Genomic DNA, 20,338 nt, shown 5'->3' with positions numbered 1-20,338 from the left:
AGACTGTTTGAGGTACTCTTTTACTTCATGCATTACTTATAATTGTAAGTAAAATGAAATAAGTACTACGAAGGCTTAAAACCCCGATATTCATTTTGAAATACCCTGCATTTCTCACCAACAGTGTTGGAACTAACATGTAAAAAGGAGAGAAAATTTTCCTAATGAAGTTTGTTTACAACAACGATATTATTATTAGTCGAGACTATAACTACAACAACAACACGGGTTAATAGTCAAAAAAAAGTAATCAAATGTACACTCGGTGGCCCAGGTGGCCAAAGTGGCACACACAGGTGTGTCACTTTTTTAATCTGCTCCTGTGTGGACACTAATTAAGATATCGGGATATTATTCTTGCCGAATATGGTTGGACCATAGTTTATCGTATTAATTTCTTTTTCTTCTCGTGTCGAATTTCCATCTCAAATTTCACCCTAGTCAAAAATTCGAAAATTTTCTAATTTCGAATTTCTTTTACTTCTTTTTTCCCGGTAGCTTCCTTCGTTGTAGAAAGACCTAATTAAGACTTGCCAGTTAGATACCTCGGATGGATACCTAACTGTTGACATCAATTGGACGGGCCTGCGCGCAGTGTTGCCAATTAGAGAAATTTAAATTTCCCTAAATTTCTGCAAAAAATACGAAAGTTTTGTTTATAAATCCGTACCTATAAGTCCGAGTGCAAGTCAACTGACGCCAATCGAACATTTGTCCCTACTTAACAAACACAGGTACAGATCGTTACAATGGAGTAATTAGGGGACGCACGAAAAACTCGTATTTAGGTTCTAACCCTTGATTTTTGTAGCTTTTCCCTACTTTTCTGTTTACCGTAATATATTTTCGGTAATTAGAAGCTTCGTTCCTTAAATATCGCCATAATACCATAATACTTGTAGGATATATTAGTGGTGTACTAATGTTTAATTTAAGATAGTTTCCGCCTATCTGGTAGCAGTGGTACCAGCTATAGAAAATTTTCATTCCATATTTTAGGGGGAAATTTTGGGAATATTATCTGTTTTGTCTCTATTATTTCCCTCTTTGTTGGCTACATTGGAACAAATGTATCAGTATCTGGAAGTCTCGTCTTTGCTCTACACAACGCACTATAGAATGCTTCAATAGGATAAATAGGAGAAGTACAGTTGAGGTTTACAGTAGACCTTGTTCTCTAATAGGAAACATAACTGGGATTTTTTAAAGGTAAAATGAGATATTTTTATTGACATGTTTACTTTATTAGATATCGTCACAATACTTGTAGGATATATTAGAGGGATACACAAGCTTATTTTAAGATAGTTTGTGTGTGTGTGTGTGTTTGATAGCAGTGTTGCCAGCTACAGAAAATTTTAATTCCAGATTTTAGAGGCGAATTTTGAAAAAAAATCCCTTTTTAGTTTCTATTATTTCCCTCTTGTTGGCTACACTCAAACAAACGTACCAGTGTCAGAAAGCCTCATCCTTAGCCTACACAGCACACCACAAAAAGTTTAACTAGAATAATGAGGGGAAGTACAGTTGAGGTTTATAATAAGCCCTGTTCTGGAAATGGTGAATTTCTGAGGTAGAATGAGATATTTTTTTTTTTTTAATTTCATGCTTACTTTGTTAGATATCGACATGATACTTGTAGGATATATTTTTGGAGTACTAAGGTTTATAGGTTTATTTTCAGATAGTTTTTGTCTCTCTGATGGCAGTTTTTCCAGCCAAAACAATTAATTTCTGATTTTAGGTTAAAAATTCGGAAAATTTCCCTTTTCCCCTCTATTATTTTCCTCTTGTTGGCTACATTGCAACAAACGTACCACTACCTGAAAGCTTCCTCTTTGCCCTACAGAACGCACCATAAAGAGTTTCAATAGGATAATTAGAGAAGGCGTAGTTGATTTTGCTTCTAAGGCATAAAAAGTGTGAAAATTTCTTGTGTATGACGACAGAGAATTTTTCTTTCTCTCTTTGAATGGAAGCCAGCGACTTCAGGATTTTACTGTATCTTGTCAAGACACCAAAGAATTTTTTTAGGTGACTTGAACCCATATAGCAGCAGTGGTGCTAGATAAAAAAAAAAAATGAAATTCAGTTAGGGATCTTTTTGTAAATTTTCACCCCTACATTTCCCTCAATAATTTCCCACCCATTCACAACACTGCAATGCAACTTCCACCAAAAAATAGCCACATCCATTTTCTAAAAAGCAATGCCTTAGCCATATCAATCGAATGAATGATTTTTGAGCAATAAGTCGCTAACTGAGAATGTAGGAAAACGCCAAAAATGACCTGGGTCCGAATGGAATAATCACACAATTTTGCTCGTGTAGGTACAAAGAAACAAACGATTTGTAAGTTACGAGGGCTTCGACTCAAGTTCTGTTGATTATTTCAATAATCTGCAACATAAATCAATAAATAATAGTTGCCAGAAAAAAAACAGACATTTGAAAAAAAAACATGAAAAAGAACGGTTTTTTATTGAAAAAAAAGTTCACAGAAAAAAAAACGTTTTTTTTACAACACTATGGTGAACAATCTCCCCGCTGGACTAGCGTTCTGCGCGAACCTTTGGTGGACGGGGTCCTGAATTAGATGCCTGGTAGATGAACATTGATATTTTAACGCATTACAGTGATTCGAATTCCATCTTAAACTATAGGTCTACGTCTAGTATAGCTTCAGAACTGAAAAGGAACACTGAACTTCAACAAAGAAAGAAAGAAACGTTATATTTAGAGCAGTGCCATAACAAAACTCTTCGAGCCCCGGTGCAAGAGGATATTTGGAGGCCCCCCCGAGAAGCGAAAGTATTTTTCAATATAATAGTAAAAGTAGCAAACGCAGTATCTCTCTCACACACACACACACAATATATATATATATATATATATATATATATATATATATATATATATATATATATATATATATATATATATATAGATAGATAGATAGATAGATAGATAGATAGATAGATAGATAGATAGATAGATAGATATAGATAGATAGATATATATACTATATTCACACATACTTACACAGAAATACTTTCCTCCAAAGTAATCTTAAATAATGGAATAATATGTGATAGAAAGGCTATATTTATAAAGGTAACCAAGAAAGTTCTGTCGCTTTTTCACGCACCAACTTTTGAACATCATTTAAGATACGTCTCCCTGAATGATCAAAAATAGTCCCCATCAGCATCGATGAGCTTCTGCCAACGTTTTGAAGACCATGGTTTCCATCGCGGTAGAACTTGGTGGACCGTGAAGCGAAGAAAGTATCAAGTGCATTTTCACCTCTACTAGGGATTTGAACTGGCGTTCTCTAAGGTGATTGTCCAGGGAATGGAACAGACAATGTCCAAGGAGTATGGCGGATGCAATAATGTTTCCCACCCAAGGCGTAGAATAGTCCCGTGTCACCCTAGCCATGTGGGGCTTAGCGTTGTCCTGTAACAGGAAAACCCCTTTGCGATTCAGAAGTGATGACTCCAGAGTTTTGAGTTTTTCTTGAACATGGCTCAACTGCTGACAGGACACAGTTGCATTGGTGCTGCGACCAGCTAGTAGCAGTTCTCAATGGGCGATACCACAACCAGTCCACCAAACGCAGGACCTTCTGGTGCAGTGCTCGTGTCGGCTGTTTTGGAACCGGTTCATGGGATGCTAACGAATGATGACGGCGCCGTGGAGCTTCATAGAGGACCCAGACTCACTTATCATCACATGTCAACGCCTTGTTTAGAAATAGCTCCTTCCTCAGATGAGACAGCAAAGAAACACAGGGACCTGCTCGTGTTGCCTTCTAGCCCGGAGTGAAATCATGTGATGCCTATCGACCCAATTTGTAGCTTTCCATGTTGATGGAGGTGCTGCCGAATGGTTTCTCCATTCACACCGAATTGTAATCCCAGTTCCTCACATGTCTGGTCCTGTTCTCCTCAATTGTTGCCTCAAGATCTTTATTGTGTACATGTGTTGGTCTTCCAGCACGTGGTGCGTCTTCGAGTGTTTCGTCACCGTCTTTATAAACTTCTCAAACCACTATTGCACTGCCCGCGTAGTCACATCGCCCTCACCAAAGGCCTGGCATATCTTCCGCCCCACTGCACCGGCGATTGACCCCAGTTTGAACTCGTACACGCTCTTATGACGATCTGTGGAGGTCCAGTGTTTACTCTTTCCTTACGCAAGTTCATGGTGTAAGTGAACTGCCATAACCAAGTAGTATGTTGGATATACCCACACCAACAACTGACCTTCGCCTTATCTCCTTTCGCATTCAACTCACGGCGTGAGGACCAATGGAACACAGACCTCCACAAAAAGCGACAGAACTTTCTTGTTTACCTTTATATTTTATGATATCTAGTGTTTGCAGGTCTTAGAGAAAACTGTAAGTGAAAGTAATTAACGAAACAGATTATCTTATTTCATACACGTTCTTCATTTATGTATTAAAATTGTTTCTATAAAACTTCAAAACATCAAAACGGGATGCTGTATTATGCATTTATGTAACAAAGCAATGTATCTTGACATTAGTAAATAAATTAGAAAGTTATGCACAGGTGCCCACAACTGTAATAAAAAATGCCTAACTTAGTCTCTGTGGGGTCCATCACTAAAAAGGTCATAGCACTTTCTTTAAAAAAATATTACATGTACCTAATGTTATATTTCGGTCCAATATCATGTTTATTTCAACACCTATACTTTAACAATATTATTTACAAAATATTAGGTACATATGGTCAAATGCACAGAAGTTATATTTAGTTATTAAATAAAATACTTTAAGGTGTCCACGACTGTATAGTTTTCCCTGTAAGTATTCAGTAATAAACGGGTTAGCAGGGGCCACTGCGCTTGTGAGCCCCAAAAATAGAAAATAATGTGACCAAAATTAGTAGTAGTTCAGAATTTCACAATGATTATTTCTCACACGTAAGAAATGAATAACAGAATATTCATTACTGTAATAAACGGATTCAGTGGGTCCTTAGACTTGGGGGGCCCCAAAACAGAAAAAATGTTACCAACATTAGTTATAATCTGAAATTTCACAATGATTACTTCTTCCACATAAGAAATAAATAACAGAATATAAGTATTCAGTACCGAGTAATAAACTGGTTTGGCAGGACCCCCTGGGATTGGAGACCCCAAAAACGAAAAACATGTTACGAAAGTTACTAGTAACCTAGAATTTCACTATAATGATTATTTCTCACACATAAGGAATGACCCTGTAGGCTTGGGGGCCCCAAAACAGAAACAACAACAAAAAAAGTTACTAAAATTGATGGCGATTTTAAAATTGCCAGTGATTTTCTCGTGCACATAAAAAGTGCACATAAAAAATGAATAATAAAATATAAGTATTCAGTATCCTACTGAATAATTAACGAGTTCGACGGGGACCCCTAGGCTTGGGGGCCCCGGTGCGTTGCACCACCCATTGTTACGGCACTGATTTAGAACAATAACGTAGAGTGATTTATCATTATAAATACTTGTTTCGAACAAAAATACTTTTTTAAAAAAAACACAATTTTCAGGTTTTGATAGCGAACAATGGAATTGCAGCTGTTAAGTGTATGAGATCCATTCGAAGATGGTCATATGAAATGTTCAGGAATGAAAGAGCTGTCAGGTTCGTTGTTATGGTTACTCCGGAAGATTTAAAAGGTAAGTTTTACTGCATAAGTTTGAAGTTATATTATATGAAACATCTTATTGTATGCAGAAATAAATTTATTTACTTTCCGCTTACATTATGAGTCATGCAAATTTTACTTAAGGAACGGGAATTCTTTATCTCCGTAATTTGCTTGAAGTAGATTAGCCTCAGTGTGCAGTAGAAATATGAAATTGTATACGAATTAACTATTTAAGATTCTCCTTTTTTTTGAAGGACTGTCTGTTCTCCAAAAAGTTTTTATTAATTGTCTTCAAGTCTTAGCTTCGATACTTCGTACTTTTCAGTGGCGGTTACTTCATGTATGTAAAGTAAGCAGTGCATAGCCAAAGATAAGACCCACACATAACGTTATTATTATTATTATTATTATTATTATTATTATTATTATTATTATTATCATTCAACCGATTAACCGATTTCCAAAATAGCTTTTTTACTTACTTCCTCGACATTGGAACTGAGTAGTTATTGCAAGTTACTCATACTCTTACTAGAGAGCACCATAATAGCATAGGCATGTCCTCTAGCGTCGCGGATCTGGAAGCAATTCTTCGTATTGCCTACCCTGTCGAAAGTTAAAGCAGAAATACTATGAAAAAGCATCAAATCCTCTTGCCACCATTGTAGAAAATCTGTACTAAAACTAGGAAAAAAGTCATTTATAAATAATATTGAGGTATTAGTGACAAGAAGATTTTTACTTCGTACATTTTTAAAATTCTATTTATGGTTTAAATCCTTTTTGAAGTGTACCTAGGCTGACGATGAAGACGATGTTCTTCGGAAGTACTTCCTAGAGATAAGGTTTGTTTCTTGCGGTGACTATTAGTCTTATACTTACATTATTTCTAATCATTATCACCGCTCGCAATATAATTATAATATTGAGGTGTGTCTGTTTTACTGCGATATTCAGTTGTTTAATATTGCAGTGATATACTTAAATTTTGTGTAGTGTAGGATCTGGAGGTAATTTTGACTGCATAATTTCTGAATTTCCGCGATCTAATTTTGCTTCTCGAGTATGCAAAAATAAAAAGGTGATTGTGCAGAATGGTCGTCCAGCTTCCCAAATTAATATTGCCACTAAAGTGAAAACATATATTGGACATTTGAATATTGCAATAATTCATGGTTATGATTGTTCTTCTACAAACAAGTTACATTATTTTATTTTCTTAAGAGAAATAATAATATATAGAACAATGGAGGATATAACGACATTCATAATACAAAAATATTTTAAAAATGCACTATCTTTCTCAATATCATCTGCAAGCAGTAATTATGAAAAAAAAATCTAGGAAAATCCAAACTTTATCACACGTTTGATAAACAAAAGAAAATAAGTGATCAGCACAAGGAGAGCGTTCGTAAAAAGAAATATTGTGAAACGTTTCATTGATGTTTGTTTCTTAGATAAATATGAACAGGCTTTCAGGGGGTCAGAATGAAAGTACAGATTTTTCAAGGAAATTACGCGTCCAATTAGAAAATTCTAATGTATTCAGTGGCTTATCTAATATAATTCAGAATGATTTAATACAATATATTTGTAATATGTTTTTACCGTATGTACAGCAAGAAATCTGTAAAAATAATTTTGTTTCGATAACTTCTTGATGAAGCTGCCCATGTTAAATAATTTTTCTCAGCTCTATTGTGTATTCCATTGCGCAAGGTCTGATGGCACAGCTGAGGAAAGATCTATGGGTTTTGTTATCATTTCTGAAAATCGTCAGTTGAAACCCTTCGCAACATTGTCTGCCGGAAGTTGATGGGTACAACTGTGTTCAAAAGTAAGTAGCAAAAAGTTATGATGGTGCAGCAGTTTTTTCAAGGAATTTGAATGGACTTCAGGTAAAAGCGAGAACATCGTGACTTACTGCAGTTTTGTCTATTGTTTCGCTTACAAATTAAACCTTGTCTCAAGTGACCTCTAACAACAAAGACTGCAAATTGTTCTTCCTGACATTAAATTGATTAGCAGCATTTTTTCTAAGTCCACAAGGAAGAGTCATGCATTGGATACTGAAATTAGGAGGCGGCTGCTCAAAGTGTCTGCTTTACGCTGCAATTATAATTCTCAATTTAGTTAGTACTGTATCAGAATATCTTATTCCCACAGTACAAGGACCTTATTTCGTTATTTGAGGAAAAAAAAAAGCAGATTCAGGTCAAAAATGAGATTAATAAGCAATAATGGCAATGGCAATTCATGGTATTTTACATTCACAAAAGACTTTGGATTCAACTTTATATTGAAGATATTTTCAAGCATTTTCCCTCTGACTGATGTGATGATACTTGCAAAAGAAATCCTATGACATTGATTATTGTATTAGAAAATAAAAGAACTGAAAGCTGAACTTGAAGCAAAACATAAACCATTTGAAAAACATTGCGAGAAGATAGTACAGGAAGAAAATATATATGTGAACCAGAGAGAAATAGGTTAAAATTACATGATGGTCTTGATATTAAGATGTCTCATAAACACCAATTCGCAAGGCCAGGACAGAGTTAAAAGTTCAGCACTAATCTACGTTCGAAGCTATGGAAAGACTCAAACTTTCATAACCAGTTCATTGCTGATTTTGGCAAGAAAATTAGGATTCAGGCTCACTTCAAGTACTTCTAGTCTCAGACAACTTTTTAAACTTATTATTATTATTATTATTATTATTATTATTATTATTTTAATATCAGTAGTAGTAATACTAATACTGTGCCAATAGTTGAATAAAATTAGGAGTAATTCAACAGCAGAAGCCAGTGTCTTAGTTATCATTTGTAGCAGTGGCCTTAATTCAAATGTTAAATGTTATTCGAGTTCACAGAAAATACATAAGCTTCATTGGATTGCTTACCCAAAGTAAAATTTCACCACACGCCAATGGTACTTTTCAACAAGGTTTTTTAACACGCTGTTTGCGAATCGTACTTCGTTAAACATACATCAGAAAACATGTCAAGAATAAATTTCTAAGCAGCGGAATTACGAAACAAACAAGACTTCAAGTGGAAAGTGAAAATTAGTAACTTGGAATATCAGGCCCTATATGTAAAAGGGCTCAAAATTTACTCGATAAATATACGACTGTGATCACAAAATACAGTATAGAACTTGGAAGCAGATCAGAAACAGTGAACTTCAAACGAGCATTGTATTTTTAAGTGTAGATACCCATTTTACATGAAAATAAAGGTAATCTTCGGAAAAACAAAGTTCAGCTGATTTTTTCTTTATATCAAATAGTCCTAAGAATAGTGAGCCTTTTCCACACGAAATGGTCTTACGAGGAAGGTCCATAAACCGTGAGAGTTGAATTTTGGTGAAAATTTGTAAAAAGATTCAGTTCGAGTTGCTAAGGAACGTAGTAATAGTCACTCGATGCGCAAATGCTTCGTTGAGCTGCTACACCGACGCCATCTTGAAATCCAGTAGGCAATGTCCAAGAATACCCTTTTGGCACAAGTGAAAAAGCTTTTGATATATCTGACTTCAGTGTTGTAAACCAAGGTAGAGCATCTATATGTGAGAGTACTTCCAGTGCACGATCGCCATCTTTAAAGGCGCCATATTGAATTCCCGTCAAATATGATAAATGGCAAGGGGGACATGTGGGGTTTCAAATAGCACTGGAATTTACCCCTGAATCCATTTTCGTAACCAAAGTTTACATATCTGTTTTCACTTCAGAGTTAAGAGCTCTCTTACCCACAGGAACATATAAAAACTGTGCAAGTTAAACTTGTGTCATGAAACACGGTCGTGCGAGCACTTGCATGATTTTAACTAATGCAGTATAATAGCCACTATACAAATCAGATCTTGAGACTAGTAAGAGAAGTCGTTAATTAAATTGAAATTTCTGTAGTGAAAAATGGAATATCAGCATGCTACAAGTTAGACCTATTTCAAAATGCGATGGAATAGCCTGCTGGTCGATGAAACCCATGCCTAATAGTACTGATGAGCAGAGAATATCAAAGGGATTGTTCGGATATATATTAGAAAAATGATATAAACTGGTGCATATTAGTTGAACGACCAAAATGGTTCGGATTCCACTATATTCAGTAGGTCCACGTCTCCTTTAGCGTAGCAGGCGTGTGGGACGTTGAGTTGTATCAAACCAAAAATCTATTTTAGACAATTTTACGTGATCCATTATAGTGTGTTAAGTTTTCTTCTCCAATCTAGAAACCTTACGCAAAGACCATCATTGTTGCAGAATATTGCATTCTTTTCCAATACTCATACTTGACAACCTATAATTTACCGTGTATATTACGAAGTTAAAATACTTTAATGAATTTATTGCCAGTTTGTCTAAATACAATCGAAACACCTGGAAACCTGGAAACTTAGAATTCACTTTTCTTGTGTCTGTTCTGCTATTAGTGATAAGAGAATGCATGCACACCTGCTAGGAATATGTGGCAGTAAAGATTATTACAAGATTCAATACCAAGTTGCAATCCATAAAACAAGCCTCTTTCTTGCTTTTTCCTTCAATATTAAATAATTAAATATCTGCATCTTTCCACCTTTAACGATAAAACACTTGCTTATAATAAGGGCAAGACTAGTTTTCATATCAAAACTGTGATAAATAACTGATTGTAGCAGGTGTTCACTTGTTCGGTGTACAAGTTATATTGCAGAATTTTCATAAAGAAAATGCATTCTGTTGTGTATCATCAATCTTGTGCGCCAGTCCTAAAGGACATGCTTGCATATAAATGGCAGAAATGTGGATACGTAACAGGAGCAATAGTTGGTTCATTTACAAATGTTCTGAAGACTAGTAGAAAATAGTGTCTGTGGTCATGAAGATGGTGACGAAAGTGCATTTGTTAAGTGTTTGCACTGCTCCATGATGTTGTGTGCTAATCACTTCGTTTTGGATCTCCATCATCACAACTGAAGAGCATAAGGATAGTAGGTTAATATTTGCTTATGTGCAATAGTTTATATTATTTTTCTAATATTTTTTTATTATTTTTTCTAATAACTTCAAGACAGATTCTTGTAAAGTCATATGTGCCGTTGCACTTAACTTATATTACAGCATTTAAATGCTATGCATAATCGTAACACACACAGACTCATATATATAGCGCACTTTGAAATAGGTATAATTTGTTACAGTGCTGCTATTCCATTTTTCACTACAGGCATTTCAATTTAATTAACGATATCTCTCACTAGTCTCAAGATTTGATTGGTATAGTCGCCATTCTAGATTATGTGACTACTACTGCATTAGTTAAAATCATGCAAGTGCTCGCACGACCGCATTTCATAACACAAATTTTACTTGCTCAGTTTTTATATGTTCCTGTGAGCGAGAGAGCTCTTAACTCTGAAGTGAAAACAGATATATGTAAACTTTGGTTACGGAAATGGATTCAGGAGTAAATTCCAGTGCTATTTGATACCCCACATGACCCCCTTGCCATTTATCATATTTGACGGGGATTCAATATGGCGCCTTTCAAGATGGCGATCGTGCACTGGAAGTACTCTCACATATAGATGGTCTACTTTGGTTTACAATACTGAAGTTAGATCTATCAAAAGCTTTTTCATTTTTGTGCTAAAAGGGTATTCTTGGACATTGCCTACAGGATTTCAAGATGGCGTCGGTGTAGCAGCTCAACGAAGCGTTTGCGCATCGAGTGACTATTACTACGTAACTTCGCAACTCGAACTGAATCTTGTCACTAATTTTCATCAAAATTCAACACTCACGGTTTATGGACCTTCCTCGTTAGTATCCTAAATCTCAATTTACATACGTCGCAGCGAGTCAGGCTTAACGTCGCTCAACAGCTGACAGTTGAAACTAGCAGATGTGTAAAAAATGTTGGAGACGCTAGTTATTGCGCCGTAAAAGTAAGTGAATTTTCAGCAAGACTGTGCTACATTTTACAACTTTATTTCGATGAAAACTTAGACGTTCCGCAGGCCTGTGAAGAAATTTATGCTGTTTGTGAGTCAGATACGCTATCAAGAGCAACAGTCAAAAGATGGGTCAGTTTGTTTCGTTCTGGTGGAAATTCCCATATTGCTTCTCATAGTGGGCGATCAATCAGAGCAAAAAAGGATGATATTCTGACAAAAGTACAGTAAGACGGGCAAGTGAGCAATTGTGACATCACCCGTGACCGAAACATTCATCACCAAATCTATTAACCATTTGAGAAAGCTGGCTACAAAAGAAACTCGACATGACCTGACTCAAAAATATGTATTCGATCGAATTTCTATTTGAGTTGAGTTGATTTTGAGTTTATCGTCCCGTTCAGCAGCGAGGCTATATGAGACGTGGACCTACTGATTAACGTGGAATCGAAACCACATGAGCTCCCGCCAGGAATCGAACCCGGGTCTTCCGCGCCAAAGGCGCGTACGCTAACCGCTTAGCCACGGAGGAGCTCGAATTTCTGTTTGAGAATCTCTCCTGAAATGTAGCGAACTCAAGCCATTTCTGAAACGATTGACCACGAGTGATGAAAAGTGGACAAACTCTGACAACACTATGCGAGAAATATTGTGTTCGAAGCAAGGAAGATCTCTACAGTCTGTGGCAAAGCCTACATTGACGTACATGTATCACGAGCTGCTGCAGCCGGGAAAAGCGAACCTGTATTGTCGTGTAATTAGCGAGAATGCATTTAGCAGTTGAAAAGAAAAGCTCGAAATTGGTGAACAGACTGAGCTTAAAGTGTCGTCTGCCATACTGACAACGCAAGACAGCATTTTAACGACTTGTCAGAAATTGAGAGAACTTGGCTGGAATGTTTTATTGCATCCACTGTATAGCCTGGATCTGGCGTCACCTGATTATCATTTGTTTCGATTTCTGCAAAACTACGTTAATGGTATGAAATTAGTTTCAAAAGAAGCCTGTGAAAGAGAGAGAGAGAGAGAGAGAGAAACGCGTGTCACAATTTTTCGACCAGAAAACACAGGAGTTCTATAGTAGTGGGATTGTGGTGTTACCGGAGAAATGATAGGCCATCGACCAAAATGGTGCATATGTGGTTTCATAATGTTATTTTCAAATTATAGTAAATGTATTTTCAATTTTGATCGCTCTAAAAACTCAATACGTTTTAGGCATATTAGTGATTTGTGTCAATATCATATAAGCGAGCTGTGTGTTATGTCGCTTAAAAACCGTGATCTATATTGAAGTTCCTTCGTGACTACTTGTATATATAAAAAAAAATTAAAAATATATTTCCTAAAATTGATCTCAGAACACTTATTCAGTTCGTAAGATATCCAAAGTACTCGAAGAAGGAAAGAAAGGAAAGCACGTAGTCGAAGACAACGTAGTGAATCATGCCCGTCCAATTACGAAGCCCGTTTTTTTTCTCTCTCTCTCTCTCTCTCTCTCTCTCTCTCTCTCTCTGCCTCCCCCTCTTCCTATGTGTTTGTCAGCGGATGTGTGCGTTTTTGTTGATTGTAGCTGAAGATTTCCCATTATTTGATTTTTTTTTCATTAAAATTATTTGTTTACAGACGAAAAATAAATGGAGCGTTTGTTTCTGGATTTAATTGTCTTTTTCAACACTGAGACCGTATGAGACGTTGACCTGCAGTTTAACATCTGATCCAAGAAATGACATAAGCTTGTATTGAGAACCAAGCCCATGTATTCCGCGCTGAAGTCTGTTACGCTAACCACATATCTACAAACAAGTTTGGTAGAAAATAATTATTAGTTAATGGATACTATAAAGAAGATATATTTTACTGATTTTAAGAAGCCATGATTTGTTTTGTTTATTTATTTAGTTTGTTTGTTTGTGTCTTTGAAAATGGTTACATATGAAATGTTCGTTTTTAAAACTTGAAACGTCAAACATTCCACTTTACAGCGGAAAGGAAACGATGTTCACAAGTTTATATCATATTCCCAGTCCAAGAGTGATACCGCTTTATGACTAAGACGCGTTCTGTACTTTTAACATCCGGACTTACTAGGTTTATTATGTTTTTGGAGGCAATAAGAGGTGTAAATACTTAAGTGTGAAATAATTCTTAGAATGGAAAATTAATAGGAATTGAGGAAGATTTGAAAATAGTAAGATTCAGACTATTATCAATTTTGTGTCGGGACTAATAACGTAGTTCTGTAATAGAACTCCCTTTTTGATGAAAATAGAATAATAGGAATAAGTCCATTTTCTGCGAGGTGATTTTGGTGATGATTGCACATGTGTCAATTATACAAGGTTGAATACCAGCGCGATTCGAAAGAATATGCATAAATAGTATATCCCTTCCTTAATAACCTCAGTGTTGCATCAGACGTAAATCAAAACTCAGTTCATTAATCAGTGATTATCAAACTCACAGGGAAAGGAGAAGTGGCCATGGGTTTAATCCTGGTAAGTATTCAAATGAGCGGATGAAAACCTGAGGAGTGACTCATATTTTACTTCAGAGAATCCATTAATCTGGAAAACCCTGAAAGGTCAGGGAAGTTGTAAGTTTCTAGTAAAGTCAGGAAATTTTCTATATATTTTAATATTCGGTTAAATTTGTATTACAAGGTATAAATTAGAATGTACAAAATACAAAAGTTTTTAAGGTGTTTGTGTGTAAAATACAAAAGTTTTTAAGGTGTTTTGTGTGTAATTTCAAGTACGCAGTTATTTGAAATATGAGAAATATTCAGGGGAAACATGTACAGAAAACTTGTTATTTATTTATTTATTTATGTATTTATTTATTTAATTGTTGTGTTGTTTGTAGTCTTAGGTGTTCATTCTTCGGGAAGAAATTACTTGAACGTAACACAAACACTATACACTGTAAGTTAAGTTGTACTTAATTAAAAGCCCTAATTCTTTGCCTCACCTAACCATAAACAGCAAAGCACATTCATGTTCAGTGCCATCATTATCCATGTTCATATAATTAAATTGAAATAATACAGCTTAAGTTGCAATTGAATAATCACAATATATTACTGTGAAAATTGACACAAATTTTAACTGTCAAATCTAAATATGGTTAGACCGCTTTCCTTTTTAAATAATTGAATTAAAATAATGCAGTTGTTAAGTTGAAACAAAATTGTCACAAACGTTTTAAACTTACAAATTGTCTGCACGCTAGTACGATGTGCATCAGACATGCAGTAGCACATCTGCGACCTTGTTAGATGAGAGTATATTATTAGGAATGAGCGTTACACACGCAATGACATGTTTCTGCAATCTCTGAAATATGTGATCTCTGTGTAAACTCTGTGTATACGTGTCACTACGTAATCTCTGAAATATTTTATGAATCTATTAGTAAATATTGTGAGTAGTGAATATCCAGGATATATATATATATTAGATAGATAGATAGATAGATATTTGTGATAATTTGAATATAATGTTTTGCGATATTGAATATTAATAATTCTGTACTTTCAAAATGTAGCCCCCAGTTGTTTCAATTTTTGGATTTATCATAAAAAAAGGAGTTCCCATATAATAAATGGTTAATTATATCTTCTATGTAATTAGTGTTAACATTTAAATGAATAACGTTTAGGCATAAAAGAGATTACACTGGGTACACAAGTTAATTGGATATATAGGTTAAGAAAATTTGTTATTGCATATATATATATATATATTAGTGCAAAGTCATATTTTATCAGGGTCATGAATAATTAAAGCATGATATAAATGCTATATAGTAATGTTACGCGAATGTTTATAAAAACTAACATATACAGTTTATATATATATATATATATATATATATATATATATATATATATATATATATATATATTGTATCTCAATATTTTGAAAAATAAGTAATAAAAATTTTCATTGCATGTTATTAAATAATAATAATAATAATAATAATAATAATAATAATAATAATAATAATAATAATAGCAATAATAATGAAAGAAATAGTAGTAAATATAGGTTGATCTTTTAAACGTTGTAGACTTCATAAAGAACTATTCGAGACATTGCCCATACGGACGTTATCGCAATTCGAGTTGAACAGTATATTACGGAAAGTTCCAACCTTCGTCTGGACTTAAGAAACTTAAGGACAGTGTAGTGGAGATCTCATTATTATTATTATTATTTATTTATTTATTTATTTATTTTTTAAGGAATAATGGTCCCAAAACTGTTTATCCGGTGTTGTTAAATATTCTGTTTCTTGACAAAAGGATGTAGTGACATGATTCTTGTGTCTGTCCATCAAGTAAAAGAAAAGTTCTTCTATCGGTCACCATTCGTGATGTAATGAATCGCCAGAGAGTACTTTGAAGACCCAAGGTTTTTTTCGGTGATTTCAGGAAGAAGGAAAAGTTTTTATTCATAGTATTTTCCACTGAATAAAATATATATCCATATCTATATCTATTTATATATAAAATTTCCTGTGCTCTTAACAAGTATGGACTATTTTGGTCGTACAACGCTTTTAGGTGACGTCAAAGCTAAAGGTAGAGTTGCAACTTTTGCTCACATTGACCCCCCTCGAAGTCACAATGTCATCTGGATGCATAAAAGGGGGACGTGGCACTAGACCTAAAAGTCTCTTCTGACGCTACCATCATGTCCGTGCAAAGAATACTGTCAAGCTGTTACTCGAAGTTTTGGACATACTACATATTACAGAAAAAGACTTCTAACTTAGGTCTTTGTATAACTATAAGTGTAACCAAGAAAGTTATGTTACTCTTTGTGAAGGTCTGTGTTCAGTAGGCTTCACACCGTGAGTTGAATGCGAATGGAGTTAAGGCGAAGGTCAGTTGCTGATGCGGGTATATCCAACATACTACCTAGTTGTGGCAGTTCAGTTACACCGTGAACTTGCGTGAGGAAAGAGTGAACATGGGACATGAACTTGCGTGAAGAGTTTATTTTTACTACATTTACGCAGCAGTAGGCAGCGGCTACAAACATTCTTTTTTTGTGTGTGAAGCAAGCAAGGAAACTAGCAACTTTCCCCATCCCCTTTCATTCGACCAGCGCAGGAGTTGTGTTGTGTGAGGTGGAAAGCAGCTATTCTTCACCCTTCTGCTCTGATTATCAGAATTGCGCCACTGAACAATACGCGCATCAGCTGATTTGATTTATACTTATATATATATATATATATATATATATATATATATATATATATATATATATAAGAGCTAGTGGTGTTTTGGATGTGTTGTCTTCAAGTCTAACTACGGCGTGTTGAAGTTGATGTTGACAGTTACATCACTATTCACGAGCTATCTGTTAGTTCATGTTAGTATATTTGGGCCTAGCAAGCGGCTTAGTATTTGTGCTTTGAAATCAATGTATGAATGTCAATCGTCATTTGCATTCGACATCGCCAGGTAAGGGGTTGCCAACCCCAAGTTAAAATTTACTAAATGTGTAAATTTATTTTGGTTCATTGCATTCTATTACTTTGATTTAATTGTAAGTAGTCATTATCATGGCTGAACTATCTCAGCTTGTAAAACAAAGCACAATTTACAAAGGTCAATTAACACGAATATGCTCGTTTGTCAATCACTTTGACAGTCAAAAACATAGTATTGAAATAATTAACACTTGCCTAGAACAGCTGCAAACTGTGTGGACTAAATTAAAGGTTATTTTAGATTACATTGATTTGCAATCAGATGATAGTAAACAGGAAGTTGCTCATGTTGCTATTGAAGATACTTATTTTGACGTAAAATCTCGCATGCAAGCTATCATTAATGCTTATAATGCATTTATAGAACCTAAGGATACGAAATGTAATTCATGTATCACATCCAGTGTAAACTTGCCGACTACTGATATACCAGTATTTCACGGTGATTACACAAAGTGGCTATCATTTAGAGACACTTTTCTTTCATTGATTCACAATAATTCTGATATATCAGATGTTCAGAAATATCAATATTTACGTGTTTCACTTTGTAATGAAGCAGTAAACCTTATCCGAAGCTTACCTATTACTGAAGCTAATTACCGTATATCTTGGGAACAATTAAATGATGGATATGGTAGTAAGAGGTTATTAACTGCATCTTATGTTAGTGAAATTCTACACATTCGTTCAGTAACGAAAGAAAAGGCTCATGAGTTGGCGTAATTTCTTGAATACAGCTATGGCGTCAGTGTCAGCGCTTAATGCACTTGTTCAAAATGCTAATCTGAATGACGTAATATTAGTGTAACATTTCTTAAGTAATATTGATCAAAAAACTAGGAGAGCATTTGAGTTACAGTGCAACGATTCAGATTTTAGTACTGTTAGTGAGTTATCTAATTTTCTAGAGCATAGGCTTCAGGCTCTTGAGAAAGCTGAACCGTTACCAAATGAAAGTAACAAACAGAGCAAATTATCTGTTAGTGTTAAAAATAGTGGCAGGCAGTACTAAAAGTCGTTCCGTGATTCATGGTTTGGAAACCTACATGTCTCCCAGACCTTGGAAAATTTTGGGTTTAGATTTCATATGTAGAGATTTTTTGTATATCATTCATTCGTTCGTAGTGACCGTACATGGACGCTTCTTGAAGGAATCCATACCTTTTAGTTAGCATGTGCCTACATTTAGAAAAAATCGGAGCCGAAACTGTCACTTAAATCACTCCTTAGTGTCTTGGTATAATTTTCATTACAGAAGTTGCTCTCTTGTCACAGAGAATCGAATCCGTACCGTTATAAAGTTCTAGGATCGAATTTGAAGAGAAAAAAAGTTATTTCCATGTTTGGAAGTTTCGATGAACTCATTCTAAAATTGAATACAAAAGGCTTGATCTTAATACTATACAGGTACCTCCCTTGAGAATATCCAGTACTAAAGCATAACTTTAAAAAATATTCCTATATATTTTATAAAAAGGAATTTTACATTTCAGCTCATCAGGTATGTGATCAGCCTTTCCCCCTTCTTCATGCCACTGGAGCTCGATGGCCCAGCGATTAGGCTCTGAGCTAAATCAGTACTTTTGTAGCCAATGATGGATTGTACGTTCCTGTGGAATTTGACTAAAATGTCTTTTTCTTCTAAAAGCCTTTTCGTGGGAAATCTTTATCCGTTTATTTTTTAGGTACTTCGGAGTAGTAGTATAAGCTACCTTGTTATGAATTGTTTTACTTCTGTGTGTTGCGTTCCTTCGTCTGTTTTGTATTTTAATTATTCTGCTGTTTTGCTCTTTTCTTAAGCTATATATAAAATATATATATATATATATATATATATATATATATATATATATATATATATATTGTTATGTATGCCAGGATAAGAATTCTTCTATGATCATATTTTTACGTATATTTACAGCCAATGCTGAATATATTAAAATGGCAGACCATTACGTCCCAGTTGCTGGCGGTACGAACAATAATAATTATGCTAATGTTGAGCTTATTCTCGATATAGCAATACGTACACAAGTTCAGGTAAGTTTTACAGTTCGTGAAACCAGATAAGTATTGACATTATTGAGATGTATGAATCTCATAAAATTAGCAAATTCTGTTTTTTTTACTTCTCTGTGTAACAATAAACGAAAGTATGAGTTAGTTATTTCGGATGTTAAGACTATAAGAACAATACAAATATAATAAAAGAGCAAGTATGCAAAACTATGATTTCTTGTATGAAGTGTAAAACGTTTCGTTTCCATGATAGAAAATTTGTAATTTGTATGGTATATATTTGATACACGTAATTTCATATCAAAATGGAAAAGATATATTTCACAATTAACACCGAAAATCACTAAACGATAATCGCAGATTCAGAAGGTATATTGTAGGTACAATGGAATTCTATTTATGGATCATTCCATGTCAGATCAAGAAAAGGGGTTGCTCGATCATTAGGAACTTTTGTATTGATGTTTTCACTTAAGATTACCGTACTAGCGACGCTCTGAGGAAGATTATAAGATTTTTCATCCACCACCATCTTGGATTTAGTCTCATCTTTCTTCAGTGCCACGCCTAAAAATAAGAGCTTCCAGTCGTGTAGAAGACAGGCGGCTGCATGGTTACTACAAGTGATTTTTACTACCTAAAAGCACATGTCTTTCATAAAACATATATTTAGGAGGGTAATATTTTCATAAAAGGATTTTGAAAATCTCGAATACTGTCATCAAAAGTACAAAATTTGTCAAATTAAAAGTACGTGAAACCACAGGATGGTGCTTTCTGTACAAGAATTGCGGTTAGAAGGGTTTTCAGAAATGATGAAGTGTAACTGGAGTTGAAAGTCCTTCATGCCAGTTCTTGGCTCCAAGAAGAAAGAGAGAGAGAGAAAAAAAAGTAAAGACAAAAGAAAAAAATGAAAACTTTCAAATTTTAAGGTAAGATTTGTCAAAAGCGGGAAGAAGTGAAATTTGAAATTTTGTCTGTAACTAATGCTATTAGTTCTAAATAGAAATTGTGGATTTTATTTTGTGGTTTGCACTGGTGAATGATTTACAGGCTCTTGAAATCATTATATACAGGATGAGTTTTCTAACCTGAAACAGCAAAATATCTGGTGGAATAAGCATCGGACGCAAAAAAATGTCCGAAATGCGAGGAGTGGAATGGGATAAACTTTGGGTATGTAAAT

General features: G+C 34.8%; 1 protein-coding gene across 1 annotated transcript in view; it reads left to right on the top strand.

Annotated features, from left to right (window-relative positions):
* ACC (acetyl-CoA carboxylase) overlaps nucleotides 1–20,338 on the top strand; it is a 776,633-nt gene that overhangs the window by 49,040 nt on the left and 707,255 nt on the right. The window contains exons 2-3 of the mRNA XM_081728639.1: nucleotides 5,572–5,701; nucleotides 19,055–19,173. Coding sequence (XP_081584765.1) covers nucleotides 5,572–5,701; nucleotides 19,055–19,173 — 249 coding nt within the window. The remainder of the gene's footprint in view (nucleotides 1–5,571; nucleotides 5,702–19,054; nucleotides 19,174–20,338) is intronic.

Source organism: Thermobia domestica, chromosome 10, assembly GCF_964235325.1.
Source record: "Thermobia domestica chromosome 10, izTheDome1.hap1.1, whole genome shotgun sequence".
Lineage (NCBI taxonomy): Eukaryota > Metazoa > Arthropoda > Insecta > Zygentoma > Lepismatidae > Thermobia > Thermobia domestica.
This window is presented reverse-complemented; position numbering and strand designations above follow the sequence as displayed.